The 25,777-nt window shown below is 41.4% G+C and overlaps 1 protein-coding gene across 1 annotated transcript; it reads right to left on the bottom strand.

Moving 5' to 3' along the window:
• Window positions 1–529: 529 nt before the first annotated feature.
• On the bottom strand, window positions 530–23,709 carry REEP5 (receptor accessory protein 5). Its single transcript, XM_063320211.1, has 5 exons — window positions 23,476–23,709; window positions 23,141–23,234; window positions 9,598–9,736; window positions 4,420–4,588; window positions 530–3,038 (listed from the first exon to the last, which is right to left on the bottom strand). The coding sequence occupies exons 1-5, from the start codon at window positions 23,591–23,593 to the stop codon at window positions 2,989–2,991; spliced, it is 570 nt and encodes a 189-aa protein (XP_063176281.1). The 5' UTR covers window positions 23,594–23,709; the 3' UTR covers window positions 530–2,988.
• Between the last annotated feature and the right edge of the window lie 2,068 nt (window positions 23,710–25,777).

The raw sequence follows: 25,777 nt of genomic DNA, 5'->3' as shown, positions 1-25,777 counted from the left end.
AGAAATGTCCTGCTTACAGTGGTAGCAAAAAGAACAGTGTAACACCCCCCCACCTGCCAATAACTATGCGGTATTATTTGTTTAGGTCATTTATGGAACACCAGAAGATAAATGGGTGAGGAAAAAACTTTGAAATCCCTGTAGTTTACCGTTCTTCCTCTCTACATTTCTAAAGCATGGTAAACTTTGATGATTCCTCAGGTTCAAGGCTATAGAGTCTGGAACGCTGCGCTGCATCGGCAGCTGCTCGTGGTGCTCAATACTGAGAACAGATCTGTAGCCCAAACTCTTCTGTTAGGGCCTGATGCTCTAAAACAGCTCAGTTAGTTACACCCCGAGATCCAGCCACAAAGCAGAAGTACTCCCTTCAGGCTTTTAGAGAGGCTTCTAATTCCACAATAATTAAGTTTGGGTTTAAAAAAAAAAAAAAAAAGTGAATATCCTGTAAAGCTCTTCTGCCTTCTTAAAGTAATTGGGTTTTCAGTGTTGAGGTATAGGGTTCTTAAGAAATACTGAGGCATCGTACCAGTCCTGTAAGAATCTCTTTATTTGTGTCCATTTTTTATTTAGCACATTACAGCTTGAGCACAGACACAGAGTAGATGTGTGTACCAACATTTGCACGTAAATGCTGTGAAGAAAGACTTTGAGAAGAGCACTGATCTGTGGGGCCAGCCCCGTGGAGTGACTTGCAGGAAAGGATAACTTGCTGCAGAAATTCAGTTCTTCCTACTTGCGTCAAGGCAAACAAGATCAAATTCTGTTAACAACAGACGGTAGTTTTATTTCAAGTAGAAATCCGACAAAAAGAAGCACTGAATTTAGCCGATGGTCAAGAAACAGCAAGTTGTAAAGACAGGAAGTTGATTTAAAGCCTGTTACATCACTCTTAGAGAATGTTTTAACACTTAACTAGAAATGTTTTATCCCCATTAATAACAGTGGAAGAACTGTTGAGTAGTATGAGAAATGAAACATAAGTTCTGTCTCTACTACAGACCTCATTAGACTTGGAAACTCTAAGATTTACCAGCAGCTTTTAGAGAAGTAAGTTATGCAGTACTTTGTACCTAAATCAAATAGACTACTAAGTAACTTTATTCTAATTTATTACTTCTTGTTTTAAGAGGTGAAACTAAATACACTGATCTCATGACTGCTCTGTACACCGTTGATAGTGTTTAAACCACAGCACTAGGATTTAGTCTGGCTTACAGAAAAGGCCAGTGAGTTTAAGACAGAGAAAGAGAAGACAAGAAATTAAACCACTTAAATGGTCTGTCACCTCAAACTTTTCACTCACATCTACAACTTTGCTGTAAGCTTTATCCCCTTCAGCACATCCACTCATAACAAAAAGTTGTTATGGAATGATTAGCTGTGATATCTCCTTCAAATGAAAAACCATGTGCCATCCTACAGAAAATGATGCACTTTCCTACCCATGTTGACAGCCCTAAGGGCTGTGCTTTCCAGTTTAAAGCTTAAAATGCTTTCCCTTAAGACACTTTTACGTCTCTTCTCATAATACCTATCTCTCAAATTTAAAATTGACCCGCTGTGCTTCACTCTTTTGAAGGTCTTGCATCTGAAAATATACAGTGAATGTTTATATACCAACTTGTTGCAAAAAGCCAAAAGTCTTCAAAAGTCCATTTTAAGATTAAATCTTTCGAATCTAATATTGCGGACCAGAAATCACTTTTTATCACATCAAAAGCTTAAGCTTATCTTCTGTGTGTTCTACAAGTTAAGAACTGTCATACCTTTACTGTGGGCTTTAAGAAACATCAGCATGGAGATGTGCGCAGGGAGATTTCAGTAATTCATGCTGAATTTGTTGAAAATACTCTGGTGTGAAAAAGTAAATACAGGTTGAGATCTAAAAAATTTATTATTTTTCACTGATTGCAAAAAGGCCTTTAGTCTCTTAACAACTTTGGTTGCATTTTTACTGATTGGTCAGGAATATATCAAGTAACGACAACAGCATCTCCATTTGTGAACTTTCAGTGCTCATGCAAAGCTGTTCTTAGTACAGTCAGAAGAGACTGCAGATTTCATGAGCAGAAAAAGCTCATGGAGGTTGTAGTCCATCCCATTAACAATGTAGTTCTGGGGAATGACACCCAAGGCAGTTAATATTTCAACAGGTCTTTAGGACCAAGTGATCGTAACGGTATCGCTCCTTAGTGGAAGGTGGTTTGTGCTTTTGAGTGTGATCTTAAAAGGCACTCTACTAACAATTTTAGATGACAACTTTATTTAGCAAGAAGAGGCAAGGAGTTGTACTTTAGTCATCTTGTGCTGATCTTGTGCAATTTAATGTGTCCATTTCTGGCAAATTACTTCACGCTAATATAAGCTTGATCACTTGAATGAAGTTACTCTTCCCTATATTTAGTATCTATCCATTTAAGAATACACACACTGTACCAAATACTGCGTTACAACAAAACATGCAACAGCAAATAATGTCTAGCATCAGATGCCTAGAACATGTAATTTCATCATTTACAACTTTATTGGTGGGGAATACATCCATTATGCCGTCTCTTACAATAATTCCCTGTATATTCAAGATCTGTTCAGACTGTATTTTCCTTATACAATATCTTCATGTCACCAGATGCACCACAGTCAAGTGTTAAGAGTAATTACATACGCAAAGAGACAACTAAAGTGCAGAGCCTGTGGGTTATATACTTTTTATTTATGTTACTGCAGAAAGAGATTACTAAAAGATTTCTTCTGCATGAAGATGAATAAAATATTGTCATTAAGCTTCAGATGCTGCCCACTGCATTGCTTTTAAATAAAAATGCTTACTTTCTATACAGACACAGCAAAGTAGTCAGCAAACTTATAACACATTCCTTTAATATATCAAAACGTTTCCAAGGCAAAATTCTCAAAATTATACCACAGCTCCCAGTAACATCAAGCTTCATAAAGGAGGTGGTAGGAAAACTTTATCCAGTTAATAGTTTAAGTGCTCTTCTTTTCTTCACCTAGTAAGTTCACTGTTGCTTTCTTGGCTGCAGGAAAATAAAAGCAAGTTTAATCTTAGAGGCCTACGGACTACATGGCTTACTCAGTGCTCCCGAGCTGCATAAAAAAACCCCAACAACTTCCTTTTAGGTCACAAAAGAAAATCATAGCTTCTGTATACACATACACACAGACATAGCGATATAGAACTGATCATACGAAGATGTAAAAATATAAACCAGAAGCAAGAAGCAGCACAATAAACAGCACAGACTGACTTACAACCATTGTATCAATAAAGCAGAGCTGCTCACAGCATTTAGGACGTACAGGTTTCCAGCTAAAAATAATACTACCAAGCTGATGAAACAGGGCTGGATTAACGCTAATGTGTGTCTGTACATGCATGCATGTGTGCATGATTTCTTAATACATGTATGTGGAAACCTTTATATGTGAAAATATGAAAGAGTAAATGATGGAATGAGGACAGAAAAACCCCATGTGCAACATGGAATAACATTATTTAAGATACCTGTCTAACAATAATGATTCGGGAAGGGTCATGCGGCAAAATTTCCAAGCGTAGTTAAGACAGGCAGATCATTTAAATACCAACAGGAAAACTACTTAAGTTGGTAAGAGGAAATGAGACTATGCATTGTTCGGGGGGAAAGGAGACTTAAGGTGCTTTGAAATATCTTATAAATAAATTTCCTTTCAAATTAAACTGTTATTTTAGCTACCTAATATATTTCCTTCCCTTATTAATAAAACTTTCATCAGACATTTTAAGAGTACAAGGGTCCACTACAGAATGCAAGGAAATAGAAGCAAAAATTAAGCAATTTACAGGCTGTGATAATATTTGTTCTAAACAAATAAAAACCTAAGCAATTTCTTTAAGAGTGGGCTCAGAATCCTTTGATGGCCAGAGGAAGGAAAAGTACAAAGACTTACAGATGGGAAAACTTAATTTCATATGTTGCTGTTTACTGGATCTGCTTGACTACAAATTGGCAGCCCTTCTATACTACCAGGTATTTGAGACGCTATTTTAGGAGATGCAAGAATACACTGAAACAATAAATGTATTTATGGAAGGTATCTTGTGAGGATGTTTGGACCTGCCTCTAGACAGAATATTTATAGTGATATAAACTGTGGTGGGAAGACACACAAACTAATTAGCCATTTCTTCCACTCATACAGCTTGCACTCATTCTAGAGTAACTCCGCTCCTAGAACATAAGATCCACCGCAATCCTCTTTTCTTGGCATCTTCACCCAAACTTAACTTCTCCATTATAATTTGCACCGTTGTTGTACAATTTTTTTCCCCCCAAATGATGAATATTAACTGTACTATTAGAGTTGCCCAGGGAAATTCCTCCTACTTATGTCATTAGTGAATGGTCTTTTCCTCACCTTCTTTAGTGATGGTATCTGCAGTCTCTGCAGCCTTGTCTTTCAGGTCTTTAACAACACTGTCAAGCTGAGCTTCGTGCTTCAGGAAGAAAGGCCGGATAATTCGATGATAGAGAAACTCTGCCCCGTTAGAAGGACTTGGAGCCATGCACCACAACAGGAAGCCACACTACAAGGAAGAAGAACATCTGCATAGGCTGAAGAAATGAGCAGGAGACAAGGTGTAGCATGCCTTCCTAAATCTGCCACAGACTTCGGCATATTTAAAACAGTACATTGCCCCCTTCATTTTGTATGGTCACAGTCCCATAACTATGCACATCAGTACAGTTACATACACTGAATCTTTATATGGGAATAATTTCATGGATACTGATAGCATAAACGAGGAAGGCTGTAGCAGTAAAGCTAATCTGGTAACAGGTATATCAAGATTACATGTGTTGTTTTTTTTTAAAGGTAGAAGTATAAAACCTGATTAAACAAAATATTAGTCTCTCTGACTACTTCTAAACTATGTGGCACAGGCCTGACTGAAGGTCTAGGTCCCTAAATCACTTAAATCCATCCAAAAGATATCCCTGTCCTCTCTGTCTCCCTGCTTTGAAAATGCAGCCAGGCAAAGAATGGGACTGTGTGCATCCCAGAGCTGAAGCGTCGAGAAGGAAAGATAGATCTGAGCCACCCATAGCGCACAGACAAGGGTAATGTTTTTGGATCGTGCAGTTTAGGTATAGGTTTTATAGCACAATCTGCCCTCTGGGGGAAGAAAACCCGACCACCACAGTTGTGTAGGGTACTATTTCTGCATCTTACAAATGGGATTAGACAGACAGCTATTACATGTATTACAAATAGCTGTCTTCACTACTGAAGCACCTTTATTTGCCTTCAGTTCTGCTGCCATACACAATACAAACATAGCTATGTAAAACAAAATCAAAACATTTAAGGGACAGGAAGTGTCACAACCAAATTTGCTTGAGCTCTGTAAGTATATATAAATGATTTTACAGGATAAAACAGCAACAAAATTAAGCAAATTTCCTCACCCATTGTACAGTCATTTCAGACACAAACAGTACAGTATTATTCCATGTCAAAAGCCCCTCCGGAAAATAAAGGCAGAACAGCTTTTCAGACCACCTTTTCTTAAAATGCAACATAAAATGATCCCAGCCTCAGCCAAAATGTGCTTTTTTTCTTTTAATGTTAGACATGATTAAATATTTGAAGATTTCCACACATTTTTGGGAGGAGAGGGAGAGAGGAAGAAAACACAACAACAAAACCTCAACTCTTCCTCCTGAAAAAAACACCCACCACACAATTAGCTAAGTTAGGCACCAAAAATCAAACTAATCATTTAAACTACAATAAAACCATAAGCAATTTAAAGCTCTGCATTTAAATACAGTAGCACTTATTTAAATAGCTTAGATTTCAGAAGTTTTCTGGTTTTCACAGCAGTATCTACAGCAGCTGAAGAGATGTTTCAATGCATGCGCTAGAGCTTCTGAAAGTCATTTAAAAAATATGAGCAAAGTCGTACTTATCTATGAGGTTTCCAGTATACTGCATAGTGCAAAAGCATTTCCTAGCAACTAGTCTGATCATAGTATCCTTTCAGAATTCCACTGTGCCTAGCCAGACATTTCTGCCTCCTCTCCTTCCCTTCATACTTTTGATTTCCCATTGTATAACTGCAAAGACAGACCCACATCCAAGTGGTTTTTTTGGCATTATATAAGAAACTCCTAAATAACAATTTGACCATTCCAAGGTGATTTAAGTCAAGAGAGGCTATTTTAAAAGAAAGGTTCTGATTCAAGTTTAGCAAAAAGAAAAAAAAAAAAGAGTAAAATCGCTGTTGAATTATGAAAACCACACAGTCTTCTTCAGGCAAGCCTTCCAGGTATGTATTTTGGAATATATTCCCTCTATTCCTCCTCAGACAAAGGACCTTGAGATTGAATGTTCACTAAGTTCTGCTCTTCATACCTGAAAAATTCTGGCTTTGTCTTCACTGCAGCGCACACCACAGTAAAACTGATGCCCCTGATGCACATCAGTTGAAGGGAACACCTACTGTTTTTGGAGAAGATTGCTACTCCTTTTTGCTTTAAGGCCACTTCTCATTCCCCTTGCCCTAGAGAAAATCATTTATGATTTATTTTGAGCTGGAGAGGTTTCTTTACAGTTTGTCTCTTTGAAAAGGATCACTGATTCCTGGGGATAACAACTGCCTTCTACAGAAGATTTTGCCAAACCAATTTACCATCCTTTTAGGTAGGCTTTAAGCTTTCTTCTTTAAACTATTTGATTGTTGTGTCAGAACAGAATGGCTTAAAGGAGCGTTTGCCCAGAAGACAAAAAAAGTTTTTTCAAAGTAAAGTGTATACCAGTGAGAATGCCTACCAGGAACATTCCAATGAATTAAAAGAAATAATTCAACATGTAATGAAATTTGTCACCAGTAAGTAGCAACTCATGCAATATCATTAAGCATGGTCAGAGAAAATAAAGGCAAAAAGTGATGGAATATTAATTTTCAAAAGCTTCTATTATTTGGAACTTAATATAACAGAAAGAAGCAGAGTCAGAATGCCACATAACAGAGTCAGGAGTCTCCTTTCCTTCCCACTACTGAGAATGCTCCTAGGATGGCAACCTCTGCTACTTTCACTGGCTACAGTATTTTAATACCTTAATGCCAAACAAATCTTTAAATATTTAATAGAACTATTGAAAAACAGATCACATACACATGAAATCACGAGTGGCATGCGTGCCCTGTGCTTCAGAGAAAAAAAGCAGATAAATAAAAAGTAGGCATTACAAAAAAAGCCCCACAAAACCCAAGGAATCTTAAAATAGTTTTCAACTGGAGAACAAAATAATATGCAAATACCATAACATATTCAAAGGAGTTCTTGAACATGCCTTTCTCCCACCTATAAAAACGCCTAGTATGCTGAAAACTTTGGAGTGACGGAGCCTAGGCTCTGGATTTAGGGGAATATAGGAGCAGCTGTGATTAGTGCCTCCACCCTGCACATTAAGGTATGTAGAAATACTGAGCAGCTACAACTCAGTTTGGAGTGGAAGCTACAAGCTGTATGAAATACATGTGAATATGAGAATTTAGTATATTTGGAAAATGAAAGTGAGCTTGAAATTTGCACGAATGACATATCTGTGCTACTATTTCATAACGTCATAAAAGAGACACGGAGACATCACAAACTGCACTACCAGAGGTTTTAGTTGTGGATGGACTGAAAGTTAGAAGCTGCCTGCTTCCTCCTTTTCCCCACATGGAGTAACTTCCACCCTCCTACCCAGTCAGCAATGCTTTCTGATTCTCAGCCAACACCTCCTGTCTGCCTCTGTATGACAAAAGTAAACCTCTCCTACTACCCACTACTTAGAGTAAATACTCCTATGTGCCTTCAGCAGCTATTGTAGAAAGATGTGCATTTACCATAATTGCTTCCTTGTGTTTGCTTTTGATGAACTGAGAAAAGTACCTTGCTGTTGATGCCATCACTACATGTAAATGTGGCACTTTGATACAGCATTATCAGAGCCACCTGTGGTTGGCCTTTATTTCCTAGGTCAACCTGAATTGCAACTGCATGCTCTTCAGAATTAGTGCTGTGGTGGCATGAAGTAATCATTGCCACATCTTTTACCACCGAGAAGTTAGAAAAGAAGCTCTGAAAACACACTGTATGAATTCAGAACTGCAAGCATATATCCCTGCTGACAATGGGTAAAGTCATAATCCTGCTAAACTCTAAGGTGAAGCTGAGGAAATGAAATAACTGCATTAAGTGGTTAAGGACACATTCTTCCAGTGCTATAAGCAATTCTTTTGGATCCTATTCAAATCAGATGAACTTGCACTTCGCTCACTATTTGGCCTGGTCTTAATATATTAAAACAGTAAAACTTTCACATATGTGTGAATATGTGTGAAATTCACATATGCTAAATATCAAAATTATCAGGTTCTTCTTAAAAAACTTGCAAAACCTTTTAAGCTTAAAATGGAAAACATATTTTTGGTTTTGATTAAGGGAAAAAAATAAGCATGTGAGGGGAGAGAATTAACTTTGTGAGACAGGCCAGAACATTTTTAGTTTGAAGCAGAAGTTTAAATATGCGCTTTTTCTTAGGGAACTAGGAAAGTAAGTGTCCAAACGATTGCACAGTTGATGCCTGTTAAAGATTCAAAAGGAACAATGTGGAAGTGTAACTGAGCTGTCCAAGCCAATTTTTGTCCCTAAAATACGTCAGTTCCTGGAAAAAGTGACCCCACCACAATAGCTGGCAAGCAAATCCTTTCAAGAACTTTGATGGGGCTAAACCAGGCTACCAAAGGAAAAGAGAAGGAAAAGAACCGCCCATTGAAAAAGAAAATAGGCAACGGTTCTTTAAGCTAAACAACTGACTTTCCAGTAAGCTAGAATGTCTTCCACCCAATAGCATACACGGTAATTGGCTATCTCCTAGAATAATTGAACATGTTAAAGTTGATTGATGATACACCACACATCAGTTGACAAACAAGGCTTGGAACACATTAAGCAAATCATTGTTGGTAGTCAAACCACACTAACACATGCACAATAGCAACAAGCTTCCATGATACCTGTTGTTTCCCTTCAGGAAAGTAGGCTTAATTAAAAATGAAACCTGTATGATTCAAACTATTATTATGTTGCAGTTTCCTCCTTTGCTCCAAATAGCACAGATGTCAATACTTACTTTTGCTGCCTCTGTGATTTTGCTCTCTACTTCCACTAATGCACTTAAGCAAAAACAGAGCCACACTGTAGGGTTTACCATGTACTGTCATTTTGCCCAAATCTACCTGAACATCAAGACAAAGAACTGTCTTTCCATGCTACAGCTACACCACCTCTTTTTTCCTAAAACATGTCAGACCTTTCCCTGCCACCCATCCCAACTTGCCCTCTTGCCTCACAAAACCATCAGCCATAAACAGATCGCTTTCATAGTGCTAAATTTCATGTAATTGGCATCTAAAAATAAGGTGTGGCCCAGGAATGATTCCAAGGAAATCTATTGTCATCTATCCATTCTTGAAGACATTAAACCAGTTATATCAAAGGTCTCATTTCACGAGAAAGGTCACATAAACTAACATACCTTTAGCATGTAGTAGAATGGGAACCAGGACAGAAAGATATCAGAGAAGAATTCCACTATGCTGAAAATGCCATACACAACCCAGTAAGTCAGCCACTGTGTGTCATCATCTTTGTTGGGACTTTCAATTGCCTTGATTCTGCAAGGAAAACAAAACAGGTGAGCAGATCAGTAGCATCAGTCTCATCTCTACTGGTCAAGTTTTTATGACTCAGATTTGCTGTTACATGTAAATCCTCATAATTTAAATACTCTATATGCTATACAGAAGAGAACTAGGTAGTATCTATCAGACAATGTGCTCAACATCTCTGAAGAGCAAAGCTTTTCCCCACGTCAGACTTCAAAAAGAAAAGATACTCAAGCTATTTCTAGCTCTGTGATTAAAAAAACAAAACAAAACAAACAAAAAAAAAACCAAAAAACCTGAGCATCTTGACCTTGTTCATAGGACAGGGAAGAGAGGGGATAATCTTTGGGCAGTTCCAGTTCTGGATGCATTGTGGTAATCCTGACCAGAAGACTGTTGTACATTGAAGCATCAGTGATCCATGTAACAGTTAATCTGAGTGAGCCCCGGCCTGTCCTGCACACAGCCTGGCTTTCAGGCCTGCGCTGCACTGCACAAATTCCCTGATCACAGGATAAACTCAGCCAGCTCACTGAAACTGAGGATCCTGCAGCAGCTCCCGCTGGGTACCAGTGACTACACCGCCTGCGTGGCCTAAGAAAGATCTCCCTCCTTGACAGCTGGAATGATGAATAGAGTTGTTGTCTTGAAATACAAAAACTACAGTAGCTTAAATTATCAAGATGTGGTAACCTTGTCTACAGATGAGGTCTGCACAGCGTGCTGTGTGCGGATCAGAGGCCCATTCAGTGCTGCTCAACTCGGGGTTCCCAGCACCTACAGGGATATAAGACTGTCTATACTGTTCTCTGTTTCTTTTTAGTGTTAGCTCTAATAAATAGCATTTTAAATGAAGTTTTACAGAATTTAAATTCCTTTCTTACTGGGATCATAACAGACCAGCAACCGCCTGGTACAAAGAGCATCTAGATAAAAATTTTAAATCTCGTTCAGGATTTTGAAGTGAATCTCAAATATCTTTACTCATAATGTACATGCATTAGGTAAACGAAGAAGGTAAACCACAAGATTTGCTCTAACTACTAACAAGCACTTGGTCTACAGAAGCAGGGGAGATCCGGTACCCCCTGCACCATACAGTGCAGGAGAACATATCTGCATCACCAGTTGTTTTGCTCTATAAATCCATTCATACAGGACTTGCAAATTCTGATGTAGACTACGGTATTAAGAACAGGGTGGAGTAAAGTCTTGGGCTTTTTGCATACTGACTAACTGGGTTTTTGTTCCCCAACTGCTACGAGAATGCAGTTCAAGTTTACACAGTTCTGAAAATAGGAAGTTGAAAGAAAGATGCGCATGTGCTTCCTTCAGAACAAGTAATGAAGTGGAGACTCTGGACTCACTAAGTTTCAGATTAGCACTGTAAGAAGTTTTAGAAGTAAATGTTAGCACCTGTAAGCCTGATAATGTGAAGCTTAAGAGTATTAAAAAGCATTTATCCTCTCCACTCATGCTGTAGGATTAAAATCTGTAGACTCAGTTTAAAGAATTTACTTTTAATTATTTTATAACTTATTTCTTTAATAACAGCTATATTGTTGCTGAAGCAGCATCTGTAGCATATATCAAGCTGCAAAGTTTACTTTTAGTACCCAAAAAAGATGGAGAGTTAGGGAGGTTTACAAAATAGAAACCAGACAGACGGCTGGCTGTGAGTACATTTCCTGGTTTGTGAATTAAGAAATCCTTTGGACTCTGTCACTTCCTAGTTCTGTAAATAAAGGAAAAAAAAACCCTAAGGAAAAAAAATTCAACCACGTGACATGCCTTATTTTTTAGCAAAAGCACTGTCAAACCCACCACATGCAGAGAGAATTGGTGTAGCTACTGAACTGAATTACTTTGAAACGCAATACAAGGATCTGATACTTAATTTATGCATTATTTCCATTAGAGTTTGTAGCTGGCCAGCAGGGTCCTGCAACAGGAAGAACAACAGCCCTTGCCATACCCCATCATGCACAATAAGGCGCTGTTATTGAGGTACTGCATCAGCACAACCAGAAGAACAGGTTTTCCACAGGTGGAGAGAAGCCAGGTCTGCTTACAGCTGTTCCTAACACAACACAATGTTAGGAAACAGTAGTCCAGGCAGCCTGCGCAAAGGCAGTGCCAACTTCATCTGCTCCTGCCCTCCCACGGGTATCAACCACATTTTTGCTATGCCCACACCTCTCAGGTATTCTAATACTGCCGGGTGATGGGGTCCTACAAAAATCCAAAACCAACCCAGACAACATGGGAGGTAAAGGAGAGGGCTACTGATCTATTTTCAAGGTGTGAAGTTTCACGGTACTTCTGGACAGAAAGAAAACATGCAAGTGACAAGTAGGGAAGTTAAGAGTGGTGGATGAATGGAGGAAAGGAACAAATTGCAAAATTTCTCAGTATTAAGGAAAACTTGCTTAGTGGGGGTTCACTGTGTGAATTTCTCTGGTTCTGCTGACAGATTCTCCATTGGAGGCATACAGTGGAAGGCTTATTTTACCAGAGTAAGCATGCTAGCTTGGTATTTGTGAGAGACCACTTTGCAGTGAAACCGCTAACAGTGTTGCTATTTTCCAGTCATCATCAGAAGCCATCCATGGATTTAAGGAAGAATTGTTTAACTTCCGTTAACATTGTTAAAGTCATCTTAGTAATCACGAAAATCAGTTTTCATAAAAGCTTAGAATCTCTCATTTTGTGGCAAAGGGCAGATGGCATATCACTGTGTTAATGAGGAACCCTCTATTATCTTCTCTCCTGGAAAAACAGATGGCCTTTGAGAGTTCCTAAACGCAGTGCCATGGGTGCGCTCCCCTTGAACGTTCACCATCTGCTGACGAGTTCCCTAAGGTGATGTCTTGAAGCAAATACAGAAACAAGACACTTTCATGGTCAGTCAGTCAGAAGCAACAGTACTACAAGTAGTCAAAACCCCATCTGATTTAACCAGCTGATATGCAGCATTAAATCCATGTCGTGTTCTTCTGCACACTGTAGGAAACAGCGCATTTCGCCTCCCATAATGGTAACAGCCACGTCAGCTCTGAGGAAGGGCACAAACCGCAACTGCTAGCAATGACTGCAGTCCCAATCCCATTCAGTGGGAGGGGAGGAAGAGAAAACAACAGGATGTATCAGGGCCATCAGTGAATGAAAGTTTTAACTGAAGTCAAGGAAAGGCAAGTATTTTATAAATATTCTGCTTCAGAATGGGAAATACGTCCCCCAGCTGAAACTGCCAGTGGAAATCCAGTCCCTGTTAAATAAGACAAAAGTTATCTCCATCCTTTGCTACTTACACACTATTTCAATAGTAAGTCACAGAACATACTCCTTACCCAAGAACAAGTAAGTACTGTAAGTTATGTAGAGTATCTGAACAGATAGGGGTTTTATCCATTTAAAACTATACTTCTTTCAACATGAGAATCCCACCCTAATTAAACTTATTCTTTTAAGTTATTCCCTAAGTTATTAGGTATTACCCTGGTGTAATGCTCTGCACAATTAACCTTAGGAGATATACATGTTGCTTCAAGCCAAGAACATTTTATTCTTCCCCATGCTAAGTCATGAATCAATCAGTGTGATATTCAAAATGCAATCTCCATCAACAAGTGAAAAGATACAGACCAAGAGGCACTGCCAGCGCAGCTAACTTTGGGACAGCCTTCTTGTAACAGTTACTTATACATTGCAAGAGCAAATAAGACAGTCTCATTAGCACTTAACATCAAGATTTCCTAACAAAGGAGCAAGCATCCAAAGCCTATAGTTTCAAATTTAAAAAGAGATACTGTCAAGTTTTTGTAAGTTTTTTCTAATACTGATTTGACTAAATTACATTTTAGTTACATGTAGTAATTACACATCACGAAGGATTTTTTATGGTGCTGACACACTGTGGGAAAATAACAGAAAATCCACGAGGATGACTGCAAACATGCTCAAGTGACCTGCAGCTGAGGTGTTGAAAAGTACATACATCACACATTGCTTAGACTTGTGAGCTTGACAAGTAGAACATCTATGCTTAGACAACACAGGCCCGTGATAGACTCCAAGGCACCCTATCGAACATGCTTGAGATTCCTGCGCTGCTGTCAGCAAAAGAAAGCACAGTGGAAAACTATGCCTGCCTGAATCTCCTATACACAGGCGAGAATCACAGTATGTGTTGGGTTGGAAGGGACGTTTAAAGGTCATCTAGTCCAACCCCCCTGAAGCAAGCAGGGACTTGTTCAACTCGATCAGGTTGCTCAGAGCCTCATCCAGCCTGGCCTTGAATGTCTTCAGGGATGGGGCCTCCACCACCTCTCTGGGCAACCTGTGCCAGCGTCTCACTACCCTCATTGTAAAGAACTTCTTCCTAATGTCTAATCTAAACCTACCCTGCTCCAGTTTAAAGCCATTGCCCCTTGTCCCATGGCTCCATGCCCTTGCAAACAACCCCTCCACAGCTTTCTTGTAGGCCCCCTGCAGGTACTGGAAGGCTGCTATAAGGTCTCCCTGGAGCCTTCTCTTCTCCAGGCTGAACAACCCCAACTGTCCCAGCCTGTCCTCATAGGAGAGGTGTTCCAGCCCTCGGATCATCTTTGTGGCCCTCCTCTAGAGGCAGGTTCATTACACTTTCTAGCAAGGACTGAGCTCTGCAGAGCCTGCGTTCCCACTTGCGTGCCTCTGCCTGGGAGCTGCTTCAGAGGCAGCCCAGTTTGCAAGGTATTGAGATTAAATCTACTCTTTGCACTTCATCCGTGGCATTGTGGTTGTTCCTGCATCCTGCCTGGGTCGGCACAGACACTAACTCTAGAGAACTTTCAATAAAGCCTCAAACAACTATTTACAGTAGTTCCACATCTTGGAGTTAAGAGCAGTCACTAGGAACAGCTCCCAGTAGACTGGATGGTAAACATCACAGCTCAGTTATTTTAAAAACAGATGCACGTCCAGTAGTGAAAACGTGGGCCTACATTGCACTTGTGGAGATAGATGGGGAGCCAGGTAAAAACTTCCTTCTTAGCCAGATCTGTCCCCTGATAATCCCACTAGCTGGTGATGCCAACAGGGAAGAGTAGAGGCTGCCGTGCTCTCCAGTAGTCCAGGGCTCATATCAGCTATGTAGCTACAGTATCAGAGTACCGGCTGAATTTTGACCATGTGCATCCTGGAATCAGTCAAACTGAACTCTTGAACAAGTGTGGTGACTTTTAAGACTAGTAAGCTGCCAAGTTGAGTTCTTCACTTAAAGCATCTGACTCATTTTGACAAAAAAATCAGCTCTTTTCAAATAAGAGACTGTTACACACTCCTGAACTAGCTCTGGCATAACAAATCACTGTTAGAGTTAATTCACACATACAGTACTCAGTATTATAAGTACACCAGTTAAAAGTTTGCGGTGGGTGTGGGTTGTTTTTTTTGAGCTGAGTCCAGATGTGGAAACCAGAAATAAAGAAAGAAATGCCAAATCAAAATTTTCTCTAGTCTCGTGTGATCACTCAAATCCAAGCAATTTACAAGATGCATCTGATGACTCTTGTATAAATAAAATCACAGGTTTAAGACAAAAGATTAGCCTCCATTAAGCCCAGTGCTCATGTTGTAGTTAGGGAAGACTGGACCATTTTGCGCTTCCTTCCTTCAGTTTTCTCATCAGTGTTATACTAAATGAGTAGGCAGGCATATTTGTGACCGTCTTAGCCAAGCATAACTCTTCTCCCCCGCCATTTAACTTAAAAAACCCTGGAATTACCTTACACTTACCAGTCTGCCAAAACTCTTTACAGCAGGTTGTGGTGATTAAAAAATAATTTACTTCAAGATAGCTGTCCAGACACCTCTGTGGGATCAAGACTCCACTGCATGACAGACTTCGTCAGTTTGGTGCCTCCCTGTCATCCTCATTTCAGACTCATCTTGCAGGCTGCCTCCTTGCATTATTTCAGTGAAATAACTACCTGCATATTTGCATTTACTTTATCATTTTGTCTCCTGCACTTACATCCACCAGTTAAAAGCCTTCAGTCTTCCATCTTTCATCCTCGTTACTAATTCCAATAGCAGAGTTGTGCATTTGCAGATACTGAAAACATCTTCCTGCCAAATGTACTTACTTACACGAGTGCTGCAGTCCAAGTCTACCATCTCCCCGCTCAAAATTTTGTGTAACCAGAAGATGGCAGGAGACAAATTCATGAAGGACAGCAAGGGGGGCTCACTGTCCATGCAGAAAGTTATTAGAAGACAACAACAAAGAACATGACAAGTAGTACAAAGGGTTCTACCTTCTTTTCTTCAAAGAAAATGGAGACTGAGGCAACAAAAGGAGCACATGCCGTTTTGCCCACCAGTGAAGCAAGTTCTACAGACTACATGTTAACTCATCACAAAGCTAGATTCCTACAAAAATGCAGCAATCCTCTCACTTCATTGCTCTCTGCTCATTCTTGGCCCGGCCTCTTCCGCAACAAGTATTTGTAGGGCCATACAATGAGTCAGTCCCCCATTTGTGACTCAGGTTAAAACCAGCTTCCCCCACACATCCACGCACGCACAGACTTTTTTTGCTGGGATTAACATGCATCAGTGCCTCAGTCCAGTCTGCCAAACCATTTGGTTACTGCTTGTTCTGCCACATAGGCCAGGCTACGTGGGCGGTGCTGTGCAGCAGGGGCTCCAGCAGGCTTCAGGTCTTCACTCCCAGAAAAGCCGTCTGTGCACACTCTATGGAAGGGGGATTTCCTCCACTTCCACCCTTAACACAGGCAAGGAACGTCACTGAGGGCCTCAGTGGGGCTTACCTGTGTATGCGGTCCCGGGCTAAGCTTTGCCAGCTTCACTGCTGACTGTACTCATCCACATTAACAGTTAGACCAGTACTGCTACACTGCCTGCTAGAGTCTGAAAGTCCCCTTTTGGAAAAGTCTAATCCCAGGCTATATTACGTTGTCTTTCCTGAAGGTACTGACAAGAAGGAGAAGCGCCGTGAAGTGAGGGAGCTTTGGGAAAAGCCACATTTTACCTGCGTAGTGCAAACACGCCACACCCCACCAGAAGGCGGCACTTGCTAAGGATCCACAACACAGTGCTTCTCTGCTTGTGACAGACAATTCTGTCAGAGGGAGGCAAAAAAATGTTTCACAGGCTTTGGCTGCCTCTCCACAGCTGTTACTGTTTAGGGTGCAGGCACACAGATCAAACAACAGTGTTGTAACCAAATGGAGAAGAACTGGGCTGTTGCCACATGCTTACAATACAGAAAGAATAAAAGTTACATTTTCCTGTCAACCTATGCTGCACTGTGGAGACTGTATTTCAAGTGTAATTTTCTTAAAGTTCTACTACTGTTTTTTAGTTCTGTTTACTACAATATTGGCTAAAGAATTATAGTATGGCCTTAATTTATACCAACGTACAGTAAAGCATGAAATCATGGTGCAACGCTTTCAGACTTGTCTCAGTAAAATGCTGATGTTTTGAGGTAATCACTGTGTAAGGAGTTTTTAACTAGAAAAGAAAATCCTACAGTTTTAATTATCAAATGTAATTAAAAATTGATTCATGAGGGAGTGGGAAAGGGATTAGAGTTTTAGGCTGAGGACTAACTTCTGGGTTGAGGCTGGTTTGCAGAGACCTGAAGAATTCCCTTTATGAAATTTTGTACTTTATGAGTACAGTTCCTAAACCGTGTGGCAATAAAATTTTGAAATTTTTCTTTTTAAACAAAATTAAATTTTATCCAGTGTTCACAAACCCTCACATGAATGTTTGGATTTCTTTTCCTAACAGGCAAAGACAGCCTTATTATCCTCATCTAAAAATCGTGTACCTTGCTCACTGTATGCATAGTGACAAGTAGGCTTCCTTCCTTTTGGGATAGCAAGATGTTGCCAGCTCTCCTGTGTCAGGTAAGTCTCGTAATTGTGAAGAAAGACTTTTAAAATGTAACTAGAGTACATTACCACAACAAAACAAACAGGGAAACAAGAAAAGCAACTAACAATAATCCACATTTTTTTAATCTCACTTTTTGACTCCAGATCACTTTTTCAGCATTTAGGATCTGCAATTACACACATAAAATGTTAGAAGCACTGTGACTCACCAGGAGAAAGGGTACTTTAAAAATATACTCCAGCAAACCCCACTGATGTAAGTCTAATTATTCCATTAACATCTGTAGGCCTACATCAACCCAGTTGCTAGAGATCAATGCAGTGAGAGAGGAGAGTCCATGCAAGGTGCAGTACTGTAGCGCATCAAAATGGTATCTACATCAATTATAAACTGGAAATCTTTCAATGAGTTTTATTCAGGTTCTGGACCCACCTGTATAATAGAGACCTTTATATTTTTAACCTAAATTTAAGATATGGAAGATAAATTAAAATTTTCCTACAGTTATCACAATATCAGACTCTCTTTTGCATCTAACCACTTGCTGTCTCTAGAAAGGAAAGCACATCATTTGTCCAGCCAACAGACAAGACAGCTTTTATTTTAAACATGGCACTCTAAAACCTAAAAGACAAAAAGCAAGGATATTTGGAGGAACTGATCTAACAGAACATATACAAAAAAGTCAAAATACACTTTTTAGTATCCGAAGCCCCATGAAGAGAGTATCAGCTGGGAGAGGAAACAGCCTAAGTGCAGAGAGATTTGGAAACTTTCTGCTTATATTTACCCTGAGCGTTGTGAACCTGGCTAGATACACCAGCTCTCTCAGATCACTTTTATAAAGCAGCAGCAGAGCATTACTGGTGAACACTAGCATATCATGCAGTGTTTTCGATGAAGGAAAAACATAAGCATTCTCCTGAAAACTTGTTAAAAGAAAGCAAATTTGCTGCCCTAGCTCTCAACAAATACAGGAACAATTTTACATTTCCTAAACTACTATGACCAAAGAAAAGCCGTGTTCCCGTTTTAGAGGTACGGAAGAGGCAAAGGAGGTAAGAGACAGGCTCAAGACACCATGACAGTATTCAAATTAAGACTTGAGTTGTGCGTTTGTACTTCTCTACAATCAATCTAGATTGTTTCCTGTTTGTGAAGTACCACAAGCAGCACTTAAATTCAGCTCTTTTTGCTATTGTGTAAGTAACAGCATTACATCAGCCAAAGCAGAGAGAGGTATAATTGTACTATATTGCTTCTCTACCTTGAAGACACCAGTAATAAGTTCAGACATTTTAATGCCCTAAGCTATTTCCATCTTTGTGATTTTTAAACTGCACATGACAGCACTCTGAAATTTCCAATCCTTTGCACGCATTTCTTAGTCATCAAAGGCTGCCTTCCTGCTTGCACTCTCTCTAATTTTTTTGAGGCAGTTAACCACCTCTGGCTATGGGTGGAGTTACATTTAAACAGGCTAGCTCTGGAAAGTTGAGAAAAGCAGTGTGGCTTTAAACAACTGGCAGTGTTGTTTACACACTGACAACACTCAACTCCTCCATCTACTAGTCTGAGTATTGCCTTGTGCAGTTAAAGCTCACTGTAAGTACAAAAAGTTGCTTCTATCATATGTGGTAAACTTTTCAACGCTGGTCTACTGCAAACACAAAAGCCTTTAAACAAATGTTAGACTTCAACATAAGGTAACTATTCTATTTCATCAGACAGCACTTAACAAAATTTTAGGGAATAAGACTAGGGTTTTATGACAAACTTTAATCCAGATTGTCTGATTTACTGGGAAACAGCCAGATAAGGTTTACTTGGAAAACTACTGCTTAATTTGGCCTATGTCAAGAGCCTCAGGTGGGCCCTTGCTGGTGACATGGCATAGAAGACTTTGATTTTTTCAGGACATTTTGTACCACTAGAGAAGAAACTCCTCCTGAACCACAGTGATGCAAAAGCTGGCAGCAGCGCAGCTGCAGCTGTACCACTTCATGCCAATAGCCAGGCACACCCCATCTGCTAGATCTAGCCCAGCGGCTACAGCCTCCAGCACCTCTCCACTGAAATTCCCACCTGCTGCACAGCACACACTGACAATGAATATAGAGAATGACATAAACAAAAAATAAACTACAGAAATATACAAGGCCTGACAGGCAGATAACCTGCACTTCCGTAAAAGTGTCCTGGGTTTCATGTGTGAACAGGCTGAAATCTGAGCCGAGCATCCTTCTCTGGGCTTGTTTTTTTCCGACACATTTTCTTTCAGGCAAGCACAGAGATGAACAGTAACTACCATGATGAAGGTAACCCAGAACTAAGATCCTAATAAAACAGATTTAGAACATGCCTAATGGCTCACTCACCTGGTAGCCTGTTTGCTGTTTTAAACAACTGTAAGGACAGAAGGCGGTCTCCCTTGCAGAACACAAGACATCAGTCCCTTCATGGGGGGAGACTCCTTCATGAATGCCTTTTCTGCTAAACAGAAGCCTGACCCAGTACTTCGTTGTTTTTCACTTCACACAATTCAGTCACTGACAATGCAGAAATGATACACTGATCTATACACAGCAGAAGAAAGTAAGTTAACCAGGGAAAAGTAGTCTCCTTTTTCTCTTTCAGTACCTTTCTGAGACGTTTCAGGCTTGGATCCATTGTTGAAACACCTGTGTAAACATCAAACTAACACCCTGCACAATACCTTATGTTTACCAGCTTCTGACCTCTACCAGAAGGCACAGCTTTTACAGCCAAAGCCATTTAAGGGTGTTTGCAGCTATTAAGAGAGCTGAAAACTGTGTTCTGCCCAACGCTAGGAAGCAAATTCCACTACTGTTAGTTATGTATCAGGCTCTTCAGCTGTCTTTTCACACAGGACAGATCAAATAGAAGAGATGAATAAACAAACCACCCTGGCTAGTGTTCTTTATGCTTTGGGTCTTTATCCTTTATCAGCACGGGGGGCAGCACTTGGCAGCACCCTGACTGCAGTACCGGATCCAGTGCACCAAAAATGAAAGCAGGAGTCACTCTAATAATTCAGCTTCATCTTCTAACAGCTTAGCCCTGCATTTGGATAGAGATCCTACAGTAGATACGGAGAGTGACATGGTAGCACCAAGACAAAAAGAAACCCATATGGTGGAAGAAGGGTAATCACCAAAGAGGATTCTTACTCTTTTTCATGGTCAGGCAGCCTGTGTTTGATTCCAGACTGAAAGCCATCTCGGGAGATAGCACAGATGTCCTGGTGTGCTGCTGTCAGACTGATGCCGTAACACTGTACAGGCTAGCAAGGGCAACACTGCCTATCCCAATTCACACACCTCACTCCCAAAAAAAGGCAAACTGAACGGGACTGTGAAGCGTGTGCACTAGCACATGTCCTCTCACGTCTCCTCTGGACCCACACAGCTGGCTCTGAAGGCAGAGCAATGCATGTGGGGAAAATGTGTCGCACCAGCTCTGTATCAGGAAGGAAGGGAGGAGAGGGGAGGCGATCAAGACCACCTGTGCTGTCAGCAGGCTGCTTCATGAGCTGGAACCTGTCTGCAGGTTGCTACTGAAAGACATGGGCATGCAGCACATCACATACATTTTAAATTAGATTTTCACCTGTGATTATAATTACCTTCTAAAACTGTTTCAGCATTAAAAAGACAGCTAAAGGGAAAGCGTTAACTGAGCATGAACTGGAAAAAACAGAATTGGCACTGTCTTCATGTGCATGCTATTCATTATGGTTTTTTGTTTAAGTAAAATTTATAGCCAAGGACAACAGCATAAGCACACATTACTGAAAAAAAAAAACCCAACACCAGAACACCCTAGTGTACTAATGTCTGGGAGGTAACTTTTCACGTCAAGATATATTTAAAACCAGCTTCCAACATGAAAAAGGGTAGACACCCTACAAAAAAGATTTTAAAAATATATAATTTTCCAGATTTGGGAAAAAAATTGGAAGAGAAAAAACCCCAGTATTCATATTTGATTTGCTACTGTCTTGCCTTCACAGCTCTAAGAGCTTTTATTATTAATTTATTCACCATAGTTGCATAACGGCAGATTTAAACTATAATCCCAAACCAGTTTTAAAACAAATTTAAAAATTTAAATAGGATTTTATACAGTAATTATGTAAGTTTAGAAGTGACCTGTCAGACACAAAATATTACATAAACATAATTCCTAGGTAGCTATTTTAAGGTTTTGAAGCTTTGTTGGCTGATATTTTCACTTTCAATTTTTGATGAAAAAATATCTTTTAACTAGTCCTTTTACAAAGCATTGCCTTATAGAAAATAAAACCTAAGTTTCTCCAGAGTTCTTGGCCTATAATGTCCTAAAATTAGTGCTCAGTGGAAAAGTGTTGCTTAGTTTTAAGCATCATAACCATACGATGTTTCAAGAGTGGGTAAAACTATGTCAATTTCCCACATCTCTGAAAAAAACAAAAGAGAAAGAACTTATTTTGTATTGCCCAAGATCTAATTACAGAGAACATATTTTTAAAAGTCAATTTCCCACAACTCTGAAAAACAAAAAAGAAAGAACTTATTTTGTATTGGCCGAGACCTAATTACGGAGAATATATTTTCGAAAGTTGCTGACTGTATTTAAACACGAGTTACTTAAAAGGCAAGCACTGTGTTTCAACAATATCGCAGTATAGCTGGGAAGAAGGACCTCCATTTTATGAACGTATTAGGCTACACAGAAGGCTTTATTTAGTACACTTCTCAAGTCTTTTGGAACATACTCCACTGTGGTCTTACCTAACAGGAAATCCATTTTGGTCTATAACAATATAATGCCCATGAAAGATACCACACATTGTTTTAAAAAAAGGATCTAAGGAGGCTTTCCTTTGAAATATTAGGTGGTTTTAAGTTCTTTTACACCCAAGAGGAGCTGCAGCATTGTCCCTCCTACCTCTCACCAGCTAGGTGGTTTTGGAGTAAACAGGACTCCTTAATGCATCTCTGTGTCCAGCCCATTACACTACCCAGTGCTTCGCACCAAACATATGCTGACACTGCACCAGCGCCTTTCTGCGTATCTGGGAGCGTCCTCAACTGAAAACATCGCTGAGTTTTCACAACCACTGTTACAACAGCGATTCTCCCTCCTGCTACCAGCAGCAGGTAAGACACAGCGATCCGGCCTCTCCCTGAAAATGACAAAGCTGGGGACCTGCAGCTGAAACGCAGCGTGCTACAGGAACCGGTTTTCGAGTGTGGAAATTACCCAGCGTCTCCCATCTGTAATTTATTACGTAGCACTTGCCAGATGGCAGGAACCCTGCTCTTCACTTAGCACCTTGCGCCTATACACGCTAAGGGACGGGGTGGGCGGGAAAACTCAACATTTCGGAGCGGGGTCCTGGCACACCCCTCTGACGGGCTGTGATTTTGCAGCCCTGTCCTCTCCCCGGCGGGTAACGCAGGCGATCATCGCGACAAGAGGGGGAAGAGTCGCGACACTCACGACACGTAGGCGGGGTAGCCGAAGCCGATGACGTTGCAGAGCAGAGACGCGCCGTAGCCCACCACCAGGTACACGGCGACCGCCCCGACGATGGCTGCGGGGGGGAGAGAGAGACAGCAGAGAACCGTTAGGGCGGGCGGCCCCGCACCCCGGGGTTCGTCTCACCGCCCGCCCGCCCGCCCGCCGCCGGGAGAGAACGAGGAGGAGCGGGAAGGGCGCGGCCGGAGCGCGGCCGCCGCCATGGGCCGTTCCCCCCATCACCCCCCAGCCCCCCGTGTGAGGCAGCCCCCTGTCCCCTGGGGGGAGGGGGGCGGGGGGCGGCAGCTGGAGCTCACCGGTGGCGATATAGGTGCGGTTGACGCCGGTTTTGCTCTCGATCTGTTCGAGCACGGCGGTCATGCAGTTCTTCTCGTGCAGGAACCGGTCAAACCTCTGCCTCATCGCCGCCGTCATGGCTAGGCCGCCGCGGGCGCCCCGCTCCTCAAGCCTCCACAGCCCCGGGCGCACGACGACCGAGCAGCAGGCTCCTCCTCTGCCGCCGTCCGCCCGCCCACAACCGCGGCGGGAGGCGGCCCCGCCGCCGGCGGTAAGCGGCGAGGCGGGGGCGGGGGGGCGGTGGCAGGCAGCGGGGAGCCATCTTCCGCCGGCCCTCGCAGCCTTGCCCGCGCCGCGAAATGGAGGCCGGGGGGCGCCGCCTGGCCTGGGCGTGGGGCCTCGACCTCTCCATGTTTCTGGGGAGCCCCGAGCCCAGGCCGAGGAGGCGGGGGGCGTGAGGCGGCGTCCCCCAGCCGTCCTCGCCCCGCAGACGGGCGGTACCGCCTGGCCGCCTCCCCGGCGAGGCTGGTGTTGAAGCGTAAAGTGGCGGCCGGGGACATCCCTGCAAGGGAGGTGCGCCTTGTTTCAGTGAGCAGGTGGTGGATCCCCCGTGTAAGCGAAGTTAAGGAGAAGGAGGGCCCATGCATAGCCAGCTCTGGTCCCCTAAAATTGCTCAAAAGTTGTGTTTGTTTGTTTGTTTGTTTTTTAAAAAGGCATTATCACTAATTTCAGATGTGATGAGCAAAAGTCAGAAACGGATGGTAGGAATTAATGTGATGTAGAAGAAAGGTTATGATAACATCATTGCACAGCTACCCAAACGGTGTGTTACGACACCAAGGGCAGCGGCTCCTGGCTTTAACTGTATCCTAGAATTTATGGAGTGCACAATGTTCTTGCCAACTAAATATAATTTATTGGCTATGATGTAGTCCTGGAAACTTCCTTGGCCAGGCTGACCCTTCCCAGCAACTCCTCTGCATCTGACTCAGCGTTACAACTAGTAATGCAGACGCTCTATGCCTTCTTCAAATCTGTGCCACTCATAAGCATGCCAGAAAATACAAATCAGTCTTCTAAAGCTTTTGTGTGTGTGTGTCTTATCTTCACCTTGGAAAAATATTTAATGCACATTGTGCTTTCAAGCTGTCATTGTTTTGGGGAAAAGCATCTTGCAAAGAATTTAAAACAAAATCGTTTGACTGCTGAAATACCTTTTCTTCTTTCAAGTAGCTGTCCTACTAAAGGCAGAGGTGATGAGAGGAGGGAGAAAAATACATAGTCCATAGCCCCGGCTAAAAGGCTCATCCTCTAATTTCAACTTGTTTTATGATAAAAGGATCTATCTTGTTTAATGGAATCGTAAAATACAGTCAAAAGGGATTTCTGCAGGTTATTAGTCCAGTCTGCTCAAAGCAGGGCTAATGCCCTGGTATTCAGGGTTTGGACCACTGAGGTCTGAAAATCCTCGTGGATAGAAATTCTGCAGCCTTCTTGGACAGCCCATTGCTGTCCTGAACTGCAATCACAGAGAAGATTTTTTTCCTCATATTTGAAATTGAAATTTCTCTTGATGTCACGTGTGACTGTTTCATCTTGTCCTTTGCTCTGGTCCTCTCTACCTCTGAGGAGGGTCTAGTTCTCTTTAACATCCAAACAGATAGCTGAAGGTAGCAAGCCAATGTCGCAACTTGGCTTCACTTATGAGACAAGCACAACAATCCCAGATCCCGGAGCCTCCTTCTATGCCATATGTTCGAGCCCCCTTCCTTTCCTTTTCTTTGTTTGCCATATCCATCTGATGTGTCTTGGCTTTTACAGGGAATTAGGTGGACTGTCTGGACAGGCGTTAGATAGCATGAAGGGATGCTGCTGCTTTTAAATTAATAATGGCTAGTAACAGTGCCAGATATCCTTAAGAAACGGTCCTTTAAAAGATGTGTGAGAGATTTAATTCTCAGCTGCAGAGAGAACAAAATTCTATACCTGCATTTAAAATACACCGATATTAAAAATGTTAGCAACTTCACTGACATTCCTTTTGTCAAGTAGCAAGAAGTTGCTGTGTAGCAATTCCCCATTCTTATAAGAATACTTTGCTATTCCGATGTGCCTAAGGATTAATAGTGACATAAGGTAAGCATCACCAGAGGATGCAGAAAACAGTATGACTCCTATTTTGTTTACAGGTATGCTGGAATGTGGAGAAATTACAGGACCTGCTGAGTTCTAAGTGAGCAGCTCAAACTGAAAAGGGATCTGCAGACTCGGATCACATTTTGCAGGAGTGCAAGAAGCCCCATGGAAACTTACTCTGGTCTT

This window comes from Chroicocephalus ridibundus, chromosome Z (assembly GCF_963924245.1).
Source record: "Chroicocephalus ridibundus chromosome Z, bChrRid1.1, whole genome shotgun sequence".
In the NCBI taxonomy this organism is placed as follows: Eukaryota; Metazoa; Chordata; class Aves; order Charadriiformes; family Laridae; genus Chroicocephalus; species Chroicocephalus ridibundus.
Note: the sequence above shows the minus strand (reverse complement) of the source record. Positions and strands in the feature narration are given on the sequence as shown.

What these genes read in the sequence shown, in the direction of transcription:
- REEP5 (XM_063320211.1), bottom strand. Translation starts at nt 23,593, where the DNA reads ATGACGGCGGCGATGAGGCAGAGGTTTGACCGGTTCCTGCACGAGAAG. An exon ending in GGCTACCCCGCCTACGTGTC is followed by an intron (nt 9,737 to 23,140) that starts GTGAGTGTCGCG and finishes TTTTCCTTGCAG; the next exon opens with AATCAAGGCAATTGAAAGTC. An exon ending in CATTCTACTACATGCTAAAG is followed by an intron (nt 4,589 to 9,597) that starts GTATGTTAGTTT and finishes TCTTCCTTGTAG; the next exon opens with TGTGGCTTCCTGTTGTGGTG.